The following is a 17729-nucleotide window of genomic DNA, read 5'->3' on the forward strand; positions in this document are numbered from 1 at the left end:
CAGCGGCTCAGCTGTTCAGTAACTGCGGCCACTGAGGAGCTCCTCCATGCACAGTCACACTCACGGGACAGGGAAATCCCCACCAGCCTTAATCCGGCCCTGAGCAATTTCCTCATGCACTGTTGAACCACTGCTTTTCTTCTAAACGATCTGTAAAGATCACACGTGAAATGTAAATGTTCCCAGATGTGCTATCGGCAGGATGTAATGGAGTTCGAGGTCGCTGGAGGTGTGGGATGCCAGCCGATCTCATACTCCATTACATCACGCCGTAAATGTCAGTATACTGATAACTGCAGGTGAGCAGCACGCAGTGTACACTTCATGTGTCTACATTTTTACGTGGATGATCTGGTAACACATTGCGCACATTCCGCTGCCACAAATCTCACTAATACCATCTGGATAGAGCGCATTCTCTCAGAACATTACTCATTTGGGGCTGAACAGAGTGAGCACTATGCCAGGTTATGTGGCGTAACTTTCATGAATTCACTATCGCTGCATACCCAGGACAGTGTATGAGCGCATACACCTATGCTGATGTCCATAATTCAGCCATTTACGGATGTCTCCAGAATCTTGATAATGATGGTCACTGGCACTAGCGAAATATCTGTGATTGGTCATTTACATAATAAGTAATAATAAATGCATTTAAAACACAGTCATTGCTTATTTACCAATTCATGATCTTCTCTTTCACTCCACAGTTCCCATTCCATCCAAGAACAATGGCAGCATGATGTCTTCTCTATCTATGAATAAAGAAAGCCTCATAGGAGGAGTAACAAATCCAAATGAGGTTTTCTGTTCTGTCCCCGGACGCTTATCTCTGCTCAGCTCCACTTCCAAGTACAAGGTGACAGTGGGAGAAGTCCAGAGGCGCCTGTCACCCCCTGAGTGTCTTAATGCATCTCTCCTTGGCGGGGTCTTACGAAGGTCAGTAATTCTCATTAAACTGTAAGCTTGTGTCTTGGCTGCCCCAGGATTACAAACCTATAGTACTCAAGGGCCCTACACACTTGGCGATATCTTTGAAAGATATGAAAGATATTGGTAAAAAATGAACAATAAATCGGTCTTATCTTTTAGTGTGTATGCAACAACGATGAACGATGCGCGTCCCCGCAATCGTTCATTGTTGATCGATCCTCATATAAATATGCAAGCCAATTGGGACGATATCGATGTATGTAATGTCATATCGGCCATAGACATCGTTCAGTGTGTATGCAAAAAAATCGTCATAAAAAATTGTTCATCTTTCAAATCGTTCACCTTGCATATTGCTCAAATCTATCAGTGTGTAGGGCCTATAAGTCCTGCAATGTATAGCTAGTATAGCCTATCTTTTAATATATTAACCAATTCATAACACAGTCAGAGAATATCCTACTTCATGGACTCCAAAGATTCTCTGAAAACTCCATCTTGCATAGCCCAGTACGGAAGAGGAAGGTGATGACAAAACAATAGACAACCACTGCTTAGCAGACAAGGGCGGAAAGAAACCCATAAGCTTTTTTTAGGCAGTGCCATCTATAGATGATGATGTTATTAGGGGCCAAGCTTACGAAGCATGGTGCATATGGGGAAAGCAATCACACCTCTGAAAACAGCATTTTGGGGGGATTGACCAAATATTTGGTATTGATGCATCCTGCCTCAAATAATGCAATATTTGTATATTTATATATTATGGGAGGCAACACATGGGTCTGGCCACACCCACACATCACTGGTCACAGCTCCTCCCCTTCTCAGTATAAACCATTGGACATTTTCATCCCCTGGCTCATGGGGCCTGGACTCAGCAGTGATTTTCCAGGTGACTTCAGGGACCAATGTAGGTCTGTGCACAATATGGTGTACTTACGTTTATCTGTGATTTTAAATACTGCATTAGCTCTATCATTATGTGCTGCATTTTTCTATTAAAGCTAAGAATATATAATAGTGATAAAATCACTGTTTTTCAAAGATGTTCTACAATGATTGCGCAGCTGCACTCTCTGTCCAGCTTCTGGGCACACAGACAGGCAGTACTGGGTTAATTAATATTGTTCCTGGTAAGACACTATGGGGGTAATTCAGATCTGATTGCAGCAGCAAATTTGTTAACAGTTTGGCAAAACCATGTGCACTGCAGGGGGGCAGATATAACATGTGCAGAGAGAGTTAGATTTGGGTGGGTTATATTGTTTCTGTGCAGGGTAAATACTGACTGCTTTATTTTCTCTGACGTCCTAAGTGGATGCTGGGGACTCCGTCAGGACCATGGGGATTAGCGGCTCCGCAGGAGACAGGGCACAAAACTAAAGCTTTAGGATCAGGTGGTGTGTACTGGCTCCTCCCCCTATGACCCTCCTCCAAGCCTCAGTTAGGTTTTTGTGCCCGTCCGAGCAGGGTGCAATCTAGGTGGCTCTCTTAAGGAGCTGCTTAGAAAAAGTTTTTAGGTTTCTTATTTTCAGTGAGTCCTGCTGGCAACAGGCTCACTGCATCGAGGGACTTAGGGGAGAGAAGTTCAACTCACCTGCGTGCAGGATGGATTGGCTTCTTAGGCTACTGGACACCATTAGCTCCAGAGGGAGTCGGAACACAGGTCTCACCCTGGGGTTCGTCCCGGAGCCGCGCCGCCGACCCCCCTTGCAGATGCTGAAGATTGAAGGTCCAGAAACCGGCGGCAGAAGGCTTTTCAGTCTTCATGAAGGTAGCGCACAGCACTGCAGCTGTGCGCCATTGTTGTCACACACTTCACACCAACGGTCACGGAGGGTGCAGGGCGTTGCTGGGGGCGCCCTGGGCAGCAATGTATAATACCTTATTCTGGCTAAAAATACATCACATATAGCCCCTGGAGGCTATATGGATGTATTTAACCCCTGCCAGGTCTCAGAAAAACGGGAGAAGAAGCCCGCCGAAAAGGGGGCGGGGCCTATTCTCCTCAGCACACAGCGCCATTTTCCCTCACAGAAATGCTGGTGGGAAGGCTCCCAGGCTCTCCCCTGCACTGCACTACAGAAACAGGGTTAAAACAGAGAGGGGGGGCACTTATTTGGCGATATGTATATATATATTAAAATGCTATAAGGGAAAAACACTCATATAAAGGTTGTCCCTGTATAATATAGCGTTTTTGGTGTGTGCTGGCAAACTCTCCCTCTGTCTCCCCAAAGGGCTAGTGGGGTCCTGTCCTCTATCAGAGCATTCCCTGTGTGTGTGCTGTGTGTCGGTACTTGTGTGTCGACATGTATGAGGACGATGTTGGTGAGGAGGCGGAGCAATTGCCGGTAATGGTGATGTCACTCTCTAGGGAGTCGACACCGGTATGGATGGCTTATTTAAGGAATTACGTGATAATGTCAACACGCTGCAAGGTCGGTTGACGACATGAGACGGCCGGCAAACCAATTAGTACCTGTCCAGGCGTCTAAAACACCGTCAGGGGCGTTAAAACGTCCTTTTACCTCAGTCGGTCGACACAGACACAGACACGGACACTGACTCCAGTGTCGACGGTGAAAAAACAAACGTATTTTCCTTTAGGGCCACACGTTACTTGTTAATGGCAATGAAGGAGATGTTACATATTTCTGATACTACAAGTACCACAAAAAAGGGTATTATGTGGAGTGTGAAAAAACTACATGTGGTTTTTCCTGAATCAGATAAATTAAATGAAGTGTGTGATGATGCGTGGGTTTCCCCCGATAGAAAATTATTGGCGGTATACCCTTTCCCGCCAGAAGTTATGGCGCGTTGGGAAACACACCTTAGGGTGGATAAGGCGCTCACACGCTTATAAAAACAAGTGGCGTTACCGTCTCCAGATACGGACGCCCTCAAGGAGCCAACTGATAGGAGGTTGGAAGATATCCTAAAAAGTATATACACACATACTGGTGTTATACTGCGACCAGCGATCGCCTCAGCCTGGATGGGCAGCGCTGGGGTGGCTTGGTCGGATTCCCTGACTGGAAATATTGATACCCTTGACAGGGACAGTATTTTATTGACTATAGAGCATTTAAAAGATGCATTTCTATATATGCGAAACTCTGGCATCAAGAGTAAGTGCGATGTCCATATCTGCCAGACGATGTTTATGGACACGACAGTGGTCAGGTGATGCAGATTCCAAACGGCACATGGAAGTATTGCCGTATAAAGGGGAGGAGTTATTTGGGGTCGGTCCATCGGACCCGGTGGCCACGGCAACAGCTAGAAAATCCACCTTTTTTACCCCAAGTCACATCTCAGCAGAAAAAGACAGTCTTTTCAGCCTCAGTCCATTTCGTCCCCATAATATCTGCCCAGGGATAGAGGTAAGGGAAGAAGACTGCAGCAGGCAGCCCATTCCCAGGAACAGAAGCCTTCCACCGCTTCTGCCAAGTCCTCAGCATGACGCTGGGGCCATACAAACAGGTGCGGTGGGGGGTCGTCTCAAGAGTTTCAGCACGCAGTGGGCTCACTCGCAAGTGGACCCCTGGATCCTACAAGTAGTATCCCAGGGGTACAGATTGGAAATTCGAGACGTCTCCCCCTCGCAGGTTCCTGAAGTTTGCTTTACCAACGTCTACCTCCGACAGGGAGGCAGTATTGGAAACAATTCACAAGCTGTATTCCCAGCAGGTGATAATCAAAGTACCCCTCCTACAACAAGTAAAGGGGTATTATTCCACACTATATTGTGGTACTGAAGCCAGACGGCTCGGTGAGACCTATTCTAAATGGAGTCACTCAGAGCAGTGATAGCGAACCAGGAAGAAGGGGACTATATGGTGTCCCTGGACATCAAGGATGCTTACCTCCATGTCCAAATTTGCCCTTCTCACAAAGGGTACCTCAGGTTCGTGGTACAAAACTGTCACTATCAGTTTCAGACGCTGCCGTTTGGATTGTCCACGGCACCCCGGGTCTTTACCAAGGTAATGGCCGAAATGATGATTCTTCTTCAAAGAAAAGGCGTCTTAATTATCCCTTACTTGGACGATCTCCTGATAAGGGCAAGGTCCAGAGAACAGTTGGAGGTCTGAGTAGCACTATCTCAAGTAGTTCTACGACAGCACTGGTGGATTCTAAATATTCCAAAATCGCAGCTGTCTCCGACGACACGTCTGCTGTCCCTAGGGATGATTCTGGACACAGTCCAGAAAAAGGTGTTTCTCCCGGAGGAGAAAGCCAGGGAGTTATCCGAGCTAGTCAGGAACCTCCAAAAACCAGGAAAAGTGTCAGTGCATCATGGCACAAGGGTCCTGGGAAAAATGGTGGCTTCTTACGAAGCGATTCCATTCGGCAGATTTCACGCAAGAACTTTTCAGTGGGATCTGCTGGACAAATGGTCCGGATCGCATCTTCAGATGCATCAGCGGATAACCCTGTCTCCAAGGACAAGGGTGTCTCTTCTGTGGTGGCTGCAGAGTGCTCATCTACTAAAGGGCCACAGTTATGCATTCAGGACTGGGTCCTGGTGACCACGGATTCCAGCTTGAAAGGCTGGGGAGCAGTCACACAGGGAAAAAATTTCCAGGGAGTGTGATCAAGTCTGGGGACTTCTCTCCGCATAAATATACTGGAGCTAAGAGCAATTTACAATGCTGTAAGCTTAGCAAGACCTCTGCTTCAAGGTCAGCCGGTATTGATCCAGTGGGACAACATCACGGCAGTCGCCCACGTAAACAGACAGGGCGGCACAAGAAGCAGGAGGACAATGGCAGAAACTGCAAGGATTCTTCGCTGGGCGGAAAATCATGTGATAGCACTGTCAGCAGTTTTCATTCCGGGAGTGGACAACTGGGAAGCAGACTTCCTCAGCACGACCTCCACCCGGGAGAGTGGGGACTTCATCGAGAAGTTTTTTCCACATGATTGTGCACCGTTGGGAAAGACCAAAGGTGGACATGATGGCGTCCCGCCTGAACAAAAAACTGGACAGGTATTGCGCCAGGTCAAGAGACCCTCAGGCAATAGCTGTGGACGTTCTGGTAACACCATGGGTGTACCAGTCGGTGTATGTGTTCCCTCCTCTGCTTCTCATACCAAAGGTACTGAGAATTATAAGACGTAGAGGAGTAAGAACTATACTCGTGGCTCCGGATGGGCCAAGAAAGACTTGGTACCCGGAACTTCAAGAGATGCTCACAGAGGACTCAGGGCCTCTGCCGATAAGAAGGGACTTGCTTCAGCAAGTACCATGTCTGTTCCAAGACTTACCGCGGCTGCGTTTGACGGCATGGCGGTTGAACGCCGGATCCTAAGGGAAAAAGGCATTCCGGAAGAGGTCATTCCTACCCTGGTCAAAGCCAGGAAGGAGGTGACCGCACAACATTATCACCACATGTGGCGAAAATATGTTGCGTGGTGTGAGGCCAGGAAGGCCCCACGAAGAAATTTCAACTCGGTCGATTCCTGCATTTCCTGCAAACAGGAGTGTCTATGGGCCTCAAATTGGGGTCCATTAAGGTTCAAATTTCGGCCCTGTCGATTTTCTTCCAGAAAGAATTGGCTTCAGTTCCTGAAGTCCAGAAATTTGACAAGGGAGTACTGCATATACAACCCCCTTTTGTGCCTCCAGTGGCACTGTGGGATCTCAACGTAGTCCTGGGATTCCTCAAATCACGTTGGTTTAAACCGCTCAAATCTGTGGTTTTGAAATATCTCACATGGAAAGTGACCATGATGTTGGCCCTGGCCTCGGCCAGGCGAGTGTCAGAATTGGCGGCTTTGTCTCACAAAAGCCCATATCTGATTGTCCATTCGGACAGGGCAGAGCTGCGGACTCGTCCCCAGTTTCTCCCTAAGGTGGTGTCAGCGTTTCATCTGAACCAGCTTATTGTGGTACCTGCGGCTACTAGAGACTTGGAGGACTCCAAGTTGCTAGATGTTGTCAGGGCCCTGAAAATATAGATTTCCAGGACGGCTGGAGTCAGGAAAACTGACTTGCTGTTATCCTGTATGCACCCAAAAAACTGGGTGCTCTTGCTTCTAAGCAGACGATTGCTAGTTGAATGTGTAGTACAATTCAGCTTGCACATTCTGTGGCAGGACTGCCACAGCCAAAATATATAAATGCCCATTCCACAAGGAAGGTGGGCTCATCTTGGGCGACTGCCCGAGGGGTCTCGGCTTTACAACTTTGCCGAGCTGCTACTTGGTCAGGGGCACACCCTGGCTGAGGAGGACCTGGAGTTCTCTCACTCGGTGCTGCAGAGTCATCCGCACTCTCCCGCCCGTTTGGGAGCTTTGGTATAATCCCCATGGTCCTGACGGAGTCCCCAGCATCCACTTAGGACGTCAGAGAAAATAAGATTTTACTTACCGATAAATCTATTTCTCGTAGTCCGTAGTGGATGCTGGGCGCCCATCCCAAGTGCGGATTGTCTGCAATACTTGTATATAGTTATTGTTACAAAAAAATCGGGTTGTTATTGTTGTGAGCCGTCTGTTCAGAGGCTCCTACGTTTGTCATACTGTTAACTGGGTTTAGATCACAAGTTATACGGTGTGATTGGTGTGGCTGGTATGAGTCTTACCCGGGATTCAATATCCTTCCTTATTGTGTACGCTCGTCCGGGCACAGTATCCTAACTGAGGCTTGGAGGAGGGTCATAGGGGGAGGAGCCAGTACACACCACCTGATCCTAAAGCTTTAGTTTTGTGCCCTGTCTCCTGCGGAGCCGCTAATCCCCATGGTCCTGACGGAGTCCCCAGCATCCACTACGGACTACGAGAAATAGATTTATCGGTAAGTAAAATCTTATTTTTACACTGCAATTTAGATTTCAGTTTGAACACACCACACCCAAATCTAACTCTCTCTGCAAATGTTATATCTGCCTCCCCTGCAGTGCACATGGTTTTGCCCAATTGCTATCAAAAATCCTGCTGCGATCAACTTGGAATTACCCCCATGGTTTTGCCCAACTGCTAACAAATTTGCTGCTACGATCAGGACTGAATTACCCCCTATATGTAGGTGATTCAAACCAGACAAGATACATTTATTTAAATTTGTTTGAAATCTGACTTTTACAATATTTCATTTTTTACAATGTTTGTTCTCACCAGGGCAAAATCAAAGAACGGTGGTCGTTGTCTCCGAGAGAGGTTGGAAAAAATTGGTTTGAACCTGCCTGCTGGGAGACGTAAAGCTGCCAATGTGACTCTACTAACATCTCTAGTGGAGGGTAAGAAATACACAAGTCTATAAGAGAGTGAGCTGGCCCAAAATAACATGCATAAGGGGGAATTTGTGGGTGCGTAAGAGGGAAATTCAGTTATCAGTGATGTACAGTTGCGCACATTAACGATAACTCTGGTACAACAACATAGCTTTTCCTGTGTACCACACTGACATGGAAGGAAAATTCTGAGATATTGGAGGCCACAAGGTGCAAGAGAAATCACGACTAATTGAATTGCCACCATAGTATCATTATCCAGCACATTATGTTAAGAGGGATTAAAGTGGACGGACACTTACATGCAGTAGATGTTTCCACCTTGCGGGCCTAACCAGTTTGCTGTAAAGGGGGGTACACATGGAGAGATCCGTGTTTAAATTCTAAGCAATCTGACTAGATTGCTTAGAAATTAAGTAAGGATCTCTCCGTGTGTAGGGTGCCGGCGACAGCGATGCGCGGTCCCGCATGTCACTATCGCCGGCTCTAGATTTGGCATGCATGCATGCCAAATCTAGTGAGATCGCTCATTTCACCGCTGGGTGAAATGAGCGGTCCTCCCCCCTCGCTCAGCACACAACGCGCTGTGCGGGGGAGAGATGTGTCTGTGCTAGATCGCTCAGCACACATCTCCCCCGTGTGTACGGGGCTTTAGTTAGCTTGCTGGAACCAGTGACCTGATTAATATTCATGATGCCTGACATATTCATAAGGTCCCGGTTCTTCGTGAATTGAGCTTCAGCATTGAATATTAGTTCAGCCCAGGAAATGGCTTCCTCCACAGTTTGTAAGTGATAGTAAAACTTTAATGTGGTTCTTAAAAAGACTATGATTACCAGATCAGCAATGGCTGAAGCTAGTTTCTCATTCAGGCGATGTCTCAAGCCTTGGAGAGATATACATTGAAGAAGTTGACAAAAACAACAAATCAGCTTCTGTTATTTATCTAGCACAGTCTATAAAATGACAAAACTAACTTGCTGACATTTAAAAGACGCATCTTGCCACTGTAGGGGACAGGGCCCGTCTGCACATAACTAGACCCCACCCCCAAAATGCAGCGATTTGCGGGGCTGCAGGTAGGGTGTGGCTCAATGACAAATTCACTCCGCCCCCTCAAAACAATTCCCTGTATTATTTCCACATCCTGTCCACTTCACTATGAAGTGGGCGGATGCGGGAGATGCAGCCACTCTTCCGCGGGTGCGAGGGACTGCCCAAAAAATTGTGAGTCTCCCCCGGCACTTGCAGGAGAGTAGCCAAGTATGATTGGTTGTTTTGGGCAACTTCTCCACTTTATCTCTCTCAAAGGCTTGACACCTCTCTCCTTCAATCTGTTTTATATAGTAAGTGATCAACTTCAGCTCCAAAGAAGACACTAATAACCCTAGATTTGGTTAATAGTTTGCTACTAGTTTTTAGTTTTATTCTCACTTCCCTTCCAGTATATTTCAGTTGCATGTCACAGGACATACACATAAGTGTATTATGGAGTTGGACGGTGTAGTGTTATTATATCTTTGTTGCACCTGGGCAGAATACAAAAGTTGCTAATTTTAGGACTCAAGCTTCCTAAACAACAGCAGCCATCAGTAGACAGAATGTGTCCTCCTCTATTCTGTTTTTATGCAAATGATTCTGCCTTCGGGTAATATGCAAACTGGTTTTAATCATGTGTTGTTGGTTTGTGAGGAATAACAAAGTAAAACTAAATAACACACAAATATAATACACTGTTATATAATGTCACATTTAACAACTACTGACCTCCTATAACCAGTAAACCTCCTTTAACACTAAACACCAGTCGGTAATAGTGAAACATAGAAGGTCAGCAGAACAGGACAGGTTACCACATACATCCTTACATTGACACTAGCATTTCATTTACTTGGCACTATGTTATAGCTGTAAGTGAGCACCGTAATGTCAGAGTACATATGGCGGCACCAATGCCCAGTAAGTCTTCCCATGCAGGACCACTGCTGAATTCTAGGTATCACATGTTGTATCAAATTATAATGGCATGTAACCAACAGAGATGTGTACCGTTCTGGAATATAGATGATGGGGAGGTAACTGGGGCTTGTGGATCAATGATTAACTTGAAATACCAACCCAAGCATGTATACAGAGATTCTGACAACTTTTAATAATTAGGAGAAGATGTATCAAGTCTTGGAGAATTTAAAAGTGGAGTAGTTGCCATCAGCAACTAATGGGCCCTACACACTGGCAGATCCGCCGCCAAGCTGCCTGACGGCGGATACGGCTGACGCGGCGGCGGGGGGAGGTGACGGGGGGAGTGTAGTTTCTTCACTCCCCCCGTCACCCGGCTCCATTGCACTGCATGCTAATATGGACAATCTCGTCCATATTGGCCTGCATGCATAAGCAACAGGGCACCAATGATTAATGAGCGCGGTGCCTACACACTGCAAGATATGAACGAGTTCTCATTCATTAATGAATGAGAACGTTCATATCATGCATTTTATCTGCCAGTGTGTAGGGCCCTCAAGAGTCTGTCACTTTTCTAGCACAGTCTTTGAAATGACAGACTGCTTTGGACAACTTTTTCACTTTATCACTCTCTTGACACATTTCCCCCTTAATCCGAATGTTATAGCATTTTACATAAGAAGGTCCTCTTGAATGCCTACTTTCTGCCCTGAATAAACCTCGGTTATTGCACGTTTTCCTTTTAAAGTCGGCATTTAGTCACTATAATAAATGGTAGTATTTGTAGTAATAATCATTAGCATGGATGCTGATTGGGCCCTCCTCTCTTTAAGGTGAGGCTGTCCATCTCGCCCGAGACTTTGGCTATGTTTGTGAGACTGAGTTCCCAGCTAAAGCGGCAGCAGAATACTTTTGTCGGCAGCACTCTGACCCTACAGAGCTCCATACGAGAAAGAACATGCTGCTTGCTACCAAGTAAGTAAACGTTTGACTTCAAACCCATCCATGGAATTTTATTCTGCTGCACTTACCAGTGCTTCTGGCGCAACTCCCTCTATGCGGTGTAATGACATCATAGGCACGGCATCGGGAGCTCAGGAGGCGGGTTGACACTAGGCACATTTAAGCTCTGTTATATCGGTGTCTGTGAGTGACAGAGCGCCAGATACAGTGGTGGACGTAATGCTGATGCTTGCACAGTTGAGCAAGTTCTACTGCGCATAGATCACAGTCCTAATGCACGCGTACAGCTATTGTTTAACGATGGCAGGTGCCGTGAGGATTTATTTGCAAAATGAGTGATGGGTAGTGAGCATTTGTAGGAGGTAATAGGGAGTGGCTTAAAAAAACGCAGACATGTTGCCACCATTTTAGGTGCGTGTCTAAGTTTGCTACTGCAAATTCATATGCAGTTGTAAAGGCTCCAATGGGTTACTTGCGACGGACATTCTGAGCAACCATAGATTTGTTCAGATGATTGCTTGTGCGACCGATGGTGCGTCTTTATACGCAAGCAGTGGCTGCGGCATTAGCATTTTTTTTTTGCAGACCCGCAGTGTGCGTGATCACAGTAAAGACATTTGTGTCAACCTCTGAATTAGGGCCAGTGTGTGTTAAAGACGTGGCCGGGAGCAGTGAGACTTTCTCACCTGTCGCTGATTGGTCAGGTCAGTCAGGTGTTAGGTGACTCACTCCCCTGGCACCATTCGGCCAAAGGGTGAAGGGAGAGCCACAAGATGAGCTAAACTGAGTAATATCATTTAGTAGGACAGACCCAGAGTAGATACTATGGAAAGACCATTGCTAATCCAGATTTGTTTTTTGAAGTCGATTTCATACAGTCAAAAAGGAAAATAATAATTGATGATCGATATTTCAATACCAAATGTTTCCTTTATTTTTTTTAATCTTTATAATGATTGAAATATATTTTAGGCCCAGTGTTGTCCCTTCTATCACAATTGGCAGGTTTGTATAGCCTTGTAGGTTGGGCAGATGATGGCTTCACACTAAATTAAACGTTTCTATCTGAGAAAAATGGAATAAATGGTAAAGCAGAAAATAATTCCTGGTCATGTGATTTTGGCGCTTGCGTTTTGTTTGCTCAGGATTGGTTATCTGAGGCACAGAGCCAGGAATAGGAGGTTACTGATATTATATGGAGATTAGTGGTGTGACTACTTTTATTTTAAATATATGTGATGCCTGACGGTGCCGGCCCCATATACCTACCAACTACTTTATAAAATCTGTAGCTGAATAAATTGCTTGTTTATTGCAGGAACCATGATGTTTCTTTTTAAAGTATACAGATAAAAATGTTTAAACAGAAATTGTATCCATCCTACCGCCTAAGTAGATTCAGATGGTGCTGCAATGCCATTCCCATGTCTTACGTTTCTGGTCTTCAGCACTGACTGTCCCTCTGATATGTACTGTATGAAATAACCCTAATTTGTTCTTTCTATAATAAATGCATAAAAACACATTTTCCTGAATAAAATGTTATTTTAAATTATTTTTTATGATGATCTTTGGCACGCACTCTACACAATTGCATATTATTCCCTATGAACATGTATGGAAGTGTTGATGGAAAAACGACATTTTCTGATAGTGGGTTATATCTTTCAGGCAGATTTGCAAGGAGTTTGCGGACTTGTTGGCCCAGGATCGCTCTCCTTTGGGAAACAGTCGTCCGTCTCTTATCCTGGAGCCAGGTGTACAGAGTTGCCTGACTCACTTCAGCCTAATCACTCATGGATTTGGAGGTCCAGCCATATGTGCAGCACTTACTGCTTTCCAGAACTACCTACTTGAGTCTCTTAAAGGAATGGACAAGATCTTCATGAGCAGTACAGGGAATGGACATTCAATAGGGGAATCCAAACCATCAGAGAAAGATAATAAACATAGGAAATAGCCCCAGCCATGTTGGTGGCTGAGAAGGGAAAGATGATTGCTTGACAACCATGAGAGACTTGTCCAATGGTGAAACCTAGACCATCACACCTGCATGTTTTCAGTATATGGCGTTAAAAACAAACTAACTAATAAACCTTGACAGAAGAAATGGTATCAAATAGAGTGAGGGAAAAACACACAGAAGAAGATATAATCACTGTATGGTTACTTGCTGACGATGCATTTTATGCCAGTGTTTAGCAGTAAAACAGCATGTAACTCAGACTACTAGTTAGATTGTGCAGCATTTTCATGATGTATCACATTAACAGTAATTATATCTCTTCTACAAAACAGCAAACTTATTAGAACTGAAGGGAACACAACCAAAAGTGGAACATCCATACATCCATCATATGGCATATCCAAACAACAGAATAGTCCAGACAATTGGAGGCAATTAAGATGGAGCAAGTTTATGTTAGCGTGGCGCTAGTTGTATGCACCAAGTTAACATTCACAGTTATGATTGTGTGGAGGCAAACATTGTGATCATGTCATCATTTGTCACATTCACCACTTGTCTACATTAAATGTGCTCTATTTATACAAGTACTGAACACATTAGCTTCTCAACTGAAGCAACTTATAGGTTTGATTAAGAACTAAGCAGCACAGAGCATACCGTCTCAGCCAGACCCTCTGTGTCCATGTGTTAGTGGCCAAACAATTACATAAACTTCAACAGCAGCATAAAGTACTGACAGGATACTCCTGGTGTTCTAAGATTGTGGGCCAAACATACTCCTGTATCATACTTGCCTACCTGATCCTCTCCATGAGGGAGAAAATGCTCTGTTCCTGGACTTTCCTGGTAATGTATGATTGCCATCACCTGTGGTGAAACACTTTCTTATCAATTAACTAGCTCACCACAGGTGATGGCAATCATACATTACCAGGAAAGTCCAGGAACAGAGCATTTTCTCCCTCATGGAGAGGGTCAGGTAGGGAAGTATGTCCTGTATGGAACAGATAACATATATCCAGCTTATTTTTCAGTTCATCGATATCTGTAATTGAAGCATGTACAGTGCAACCTATGTTCATTGTGTCCAATAAATGATCCATTTAGGTTTATTCTACAACTGAGGAACAGTTACACTGGGTTATGTGTAAACGATAAGCCTGAAGTATAGATTAATATTTAGAAAGAGACCACTATTGTTATGATCAGCTGTATATCACTTTTACACCTGTCCTGGTTCTGACATGAGATTTGGAATAGTTTGCACCGCAGCTCTGACCCAGATTATTCCCAGGTCGGCGCTGTTTACACTGCACGCGGGTGATGTCACTGGCCCCACCCCCGGATCAGTGTCAGCACTGCAGGAAGCAGCACCCCCATTGATCTCCCCATGCTGTAAATGGGTGCCAGGTTGGATGACCCGGTTTACCCATTTACACTGCCCCTTAACTCTTGTCCTTCAAGCTATACGGGTTGGATTCCTGGGTCACTGGACCTGCATTAACCCTTTTCCACTGAGCAGCGATCTGGGTTATTTTGGCAATAACCCGGGTTTTAGTGGCAGTGGAAAAAGGGTATAACAGAGTTCTTTCTTTGCTGGTGTACAGAATATCTATAAGAGAAACACATTAATTATGATTAATTATTAATTAATTATGATTAATCTGAAAGAGAATATATTTACTTCCTCCCTATTTTGTTTTGTTCTGTCTTATATTGAGTAAATGGAAAAAAAGACTGAATATAGGATAACAATTTACCACCATTGATCCTAGGGCTTCTGTAGCACTGGTTTTTATATTATAGGACACAATGTTGTTTAAAACGGGTGTGGATCATAGGGTCAACCAAACTTAGGTCAACAGTCATTAGGTCGGCCACTATTGGTCAACATGAACAAGGTCGACACCTGAAATAGGTCGACATGAGTTTTTATAAAAAAAATTGGTGTTGTTTTCTTTGTAAAGTGACCGGGGATCCCAATTAGCGCACTGTGTCCCCTCGCTCCGCTGCTGCTACGCTCGGCACAGGTTACTATTCCCAATTGTAGTCCACGTGGATCGTAAAGTATGAAAAAGTTCAAAAATGAAAATAAAAGTGAAAAACTCATGTCGACCTTTTCCATGCCGACCTAGTGACCATGTCGACCTAATGTATGTCAACCAATAGTGGTCTACCTAATGACTGTCGACCTAAGTGCGGTCGACCTAAAGACCGGATACCGTTTAAAACATGGAAGTGTAAATTCATAGAAACCAGTCAAATATTTGCTATCATTGTCTGATGTGCATTAGATTGAGCAAAGTTAATTGCTGATTGGTAATTGGTTCCTCTGTCTGGTTGCTCATTTGCACTAAAATAGTAAATAATCCATCTGAAATGGAATAATGGGGCAGATGTATTAACCTGGAGAAGGCATAAGGAAGTGATAAACCAGTGATATGTGCAAGGTGATAAATGTCCCAGCCAATCAGCTCCTAACTGTTGATTTACATATTGGAGCTGATTGGCTGGTGTGTTTATCACATTGCACATATCACTGGTTTATCACTTTCTTATGCCTTCTCCAGGTTAATACATCTGCCCCAATGTACATTGCACAGTGATGTTATTTGTATCTTTAAATTTACATATTTCCTAAAATAAGTGTAGCTAAAACATAAGTTTTTGGTTCAAGATCTTACCAACACATCAGAACTCAGTTTATACAAATATTAACACCACTTGTGTGGTATAAATTGACTAAAATTCAATTTTAAGGGTATTTTGTACACCAGTAAAAATAAAGAAACATTCTACAAGAGCTTGTTATTTCTCTTTTACCAAGATGAATCTATTATTCTTATAGCAGTGGCAGATCAAGGCCAGTTATAACACGTTAACCCCTTCAGTTTATTAAATGGAGACACTGTGAAAAAAAATATCTAAATGAAAACCAATTGTTTGACTCTAGAGCAGTGGTTCCCAAGCTTGGTCCTCCAGGACTCCGAACACATTTTTCAGGTTTCCTCACAGAATCACAAGTGAAATAATTAGCTCCACCTGTGGATCTTTTAAACTGTGTCAGTGAGTAATGACTGCACCTGTGCCCCCGCAAGCGGTGACGTAGAGTTTGGGAACCAATGCTCTAAAGTTACAAAATATTATCCACTAGTGCTTCAGATTTATCCAGTTCTATGTTTCTAAGCTGCAGGGACACTGCTAACCCGGGAGGCAGTCAAATTACCGGCTGTCGGATTCCCTGCTGTCAGGATACCAATGCCACCACTCGGGTGGGAATATAACCCTGTGGCGACCAAAGGTTGCCACCAGGCTCAAAGTGTGGTGAGCGCAGCAAGCCCACGAGGGGACAGGCTCAGCCCACCACCGGTATCCCGGCGTCGCTCTCCTGGTTGCCGGGATCCCGACAGCTGGGATATCATACTGATCCCGTTAACCCTTTAAGACAGGGCTGCCCAAACCAGTCCTCAAGATCTATATACAGTTCATGTTTTCCAGGTCTCCTGTAGAGCTGTACAATTGTCAGTTAGGAATGAATGCAGCACATCTTAATTAGTAATGACTACACCTGTGCACCAGCTAGGTGGTCTGGAAAATGTGAACTGTTGGTAGATCTCGAGGACTGGTTTGGCCAGCTCTGCTATGAAATGTCAGTGTTGTATGGTTGTGCAATATGCAGGGTTTGCTGTTCAGTACAGAAAATATGTCATTACCAGTAGGTAATTCTCTCTCTAGTGTGGCTGACTTATGTTTGGTCCAGTTATACAGTACATGTCATTATCATATGATTCATTTTGCTGATCTGTGGGACTGACCATTTCCACATCTTTGTTATATGATCATTTGCAACCTGGCAGAGTTAACCCTTCAACCGGATGACAAATCACTGTTACTTGGACGCTGTCCTGTTGGACTGATTCTTCACCATATACTCCCCACTTTGCATGGACAATGGACCCGAAGTGTGGAAATGCCGTTAATAAGAATATGTTGCTTCCTGGACCACTTAAACAGAGACTTTTGTACATATTTATTTATGTGTAATTAAATGGGAATATTGTAATGATGTTCAATGCAGGCTATTTATAAACAAAGTGAGTTTGGGGGTATTATTATTATTATTATTATTATTATTATTATTTGGGATATTTTCTCCATCTTCTGTTTGGGGTGCCAATGCATCCTTAAGACTTTCTTATTTCACAAATGTGTTGTTTAGAAAAAAGAGAAACAAACAAAACAGAACACAAATGAAAGAAAAAAGAATAAAAAAGTCAAATATTTCTGCAAGGCAATATGTTGTCCGTTTCTTTTTTAAATATAATCAATTATTAAAGGAGTTTCAATGTTAAAGCATTTCAATCATAACTTCAAGTCCGTGATGTGCAGAAATTGTAAAAGTACAGGAGCTATACTTACTCAGGGCATATCTACCAGGAGTGCAAATGGTGCAACTGCTAGCATGTGCCTAGCCCAGTGGTTACCAAACACTGCCCTCAAGGCAGCCTAACATTCCTGTTTTTATATTATTATAATTATATCCATGGTTGAACACAGATGGTTAAATCAAATTGACTGCGGTACTAATGAAGTCACCTGTGCCTAAGCATGGTTATCCTTAATGCCTGGACCATTAGGGTGCTTTGAGGACC

At 44.2% G+C, this 17729-nt stretch overlaps 1 protein-coding gene across 1 annotated transcript in view; it reads left to right on the forward strand.

The window, feature by feature from the left end:
• The window catches only part of TFAP2E (transcription factor AP-2 epsilon), a 50109-nt gene extending 36199 nt beyond the window's left edge, over positions 1–13910 (forward strand). The window contains exons 4-7 of the mRNA XM_063954453.1: positions 714–942; positions 8071–8189; positions 10979–11120; positions 12780–13910. Coding sequence (XP_063810523.1) covers positions 714–942; positions 8071–8189; positions 10979–11120; positions 12780–13068 — 779 coding nt within the window. The 3' untranslated portion in view covers positions 13069–13910. The remainder of the gene's footprint in view (positions 1–713; positions 943–8070; positions 8190–10978; positions 11121–12779) is intronic.
• Positions 13911–17729: the final 3819 nt, after the last annotated feature.

The sequence above is a fragment of the Pseudophryne corroboree genome, chromosome 2 (assembly GCF_028390025.1).
Source record: "Pseudophryne corroboree isolate aPseCor3 chromosome 2, aPseCor3.hap2, whole genome shotgun sequence".
Classification (NCBI taxonomy): domain Eukaryota; kingdom Metazoa; phylum Chordata; class Amphibia; order Anura; family Myobatrachidae; genus Pseudophryne; species Pseudophryne corroboree.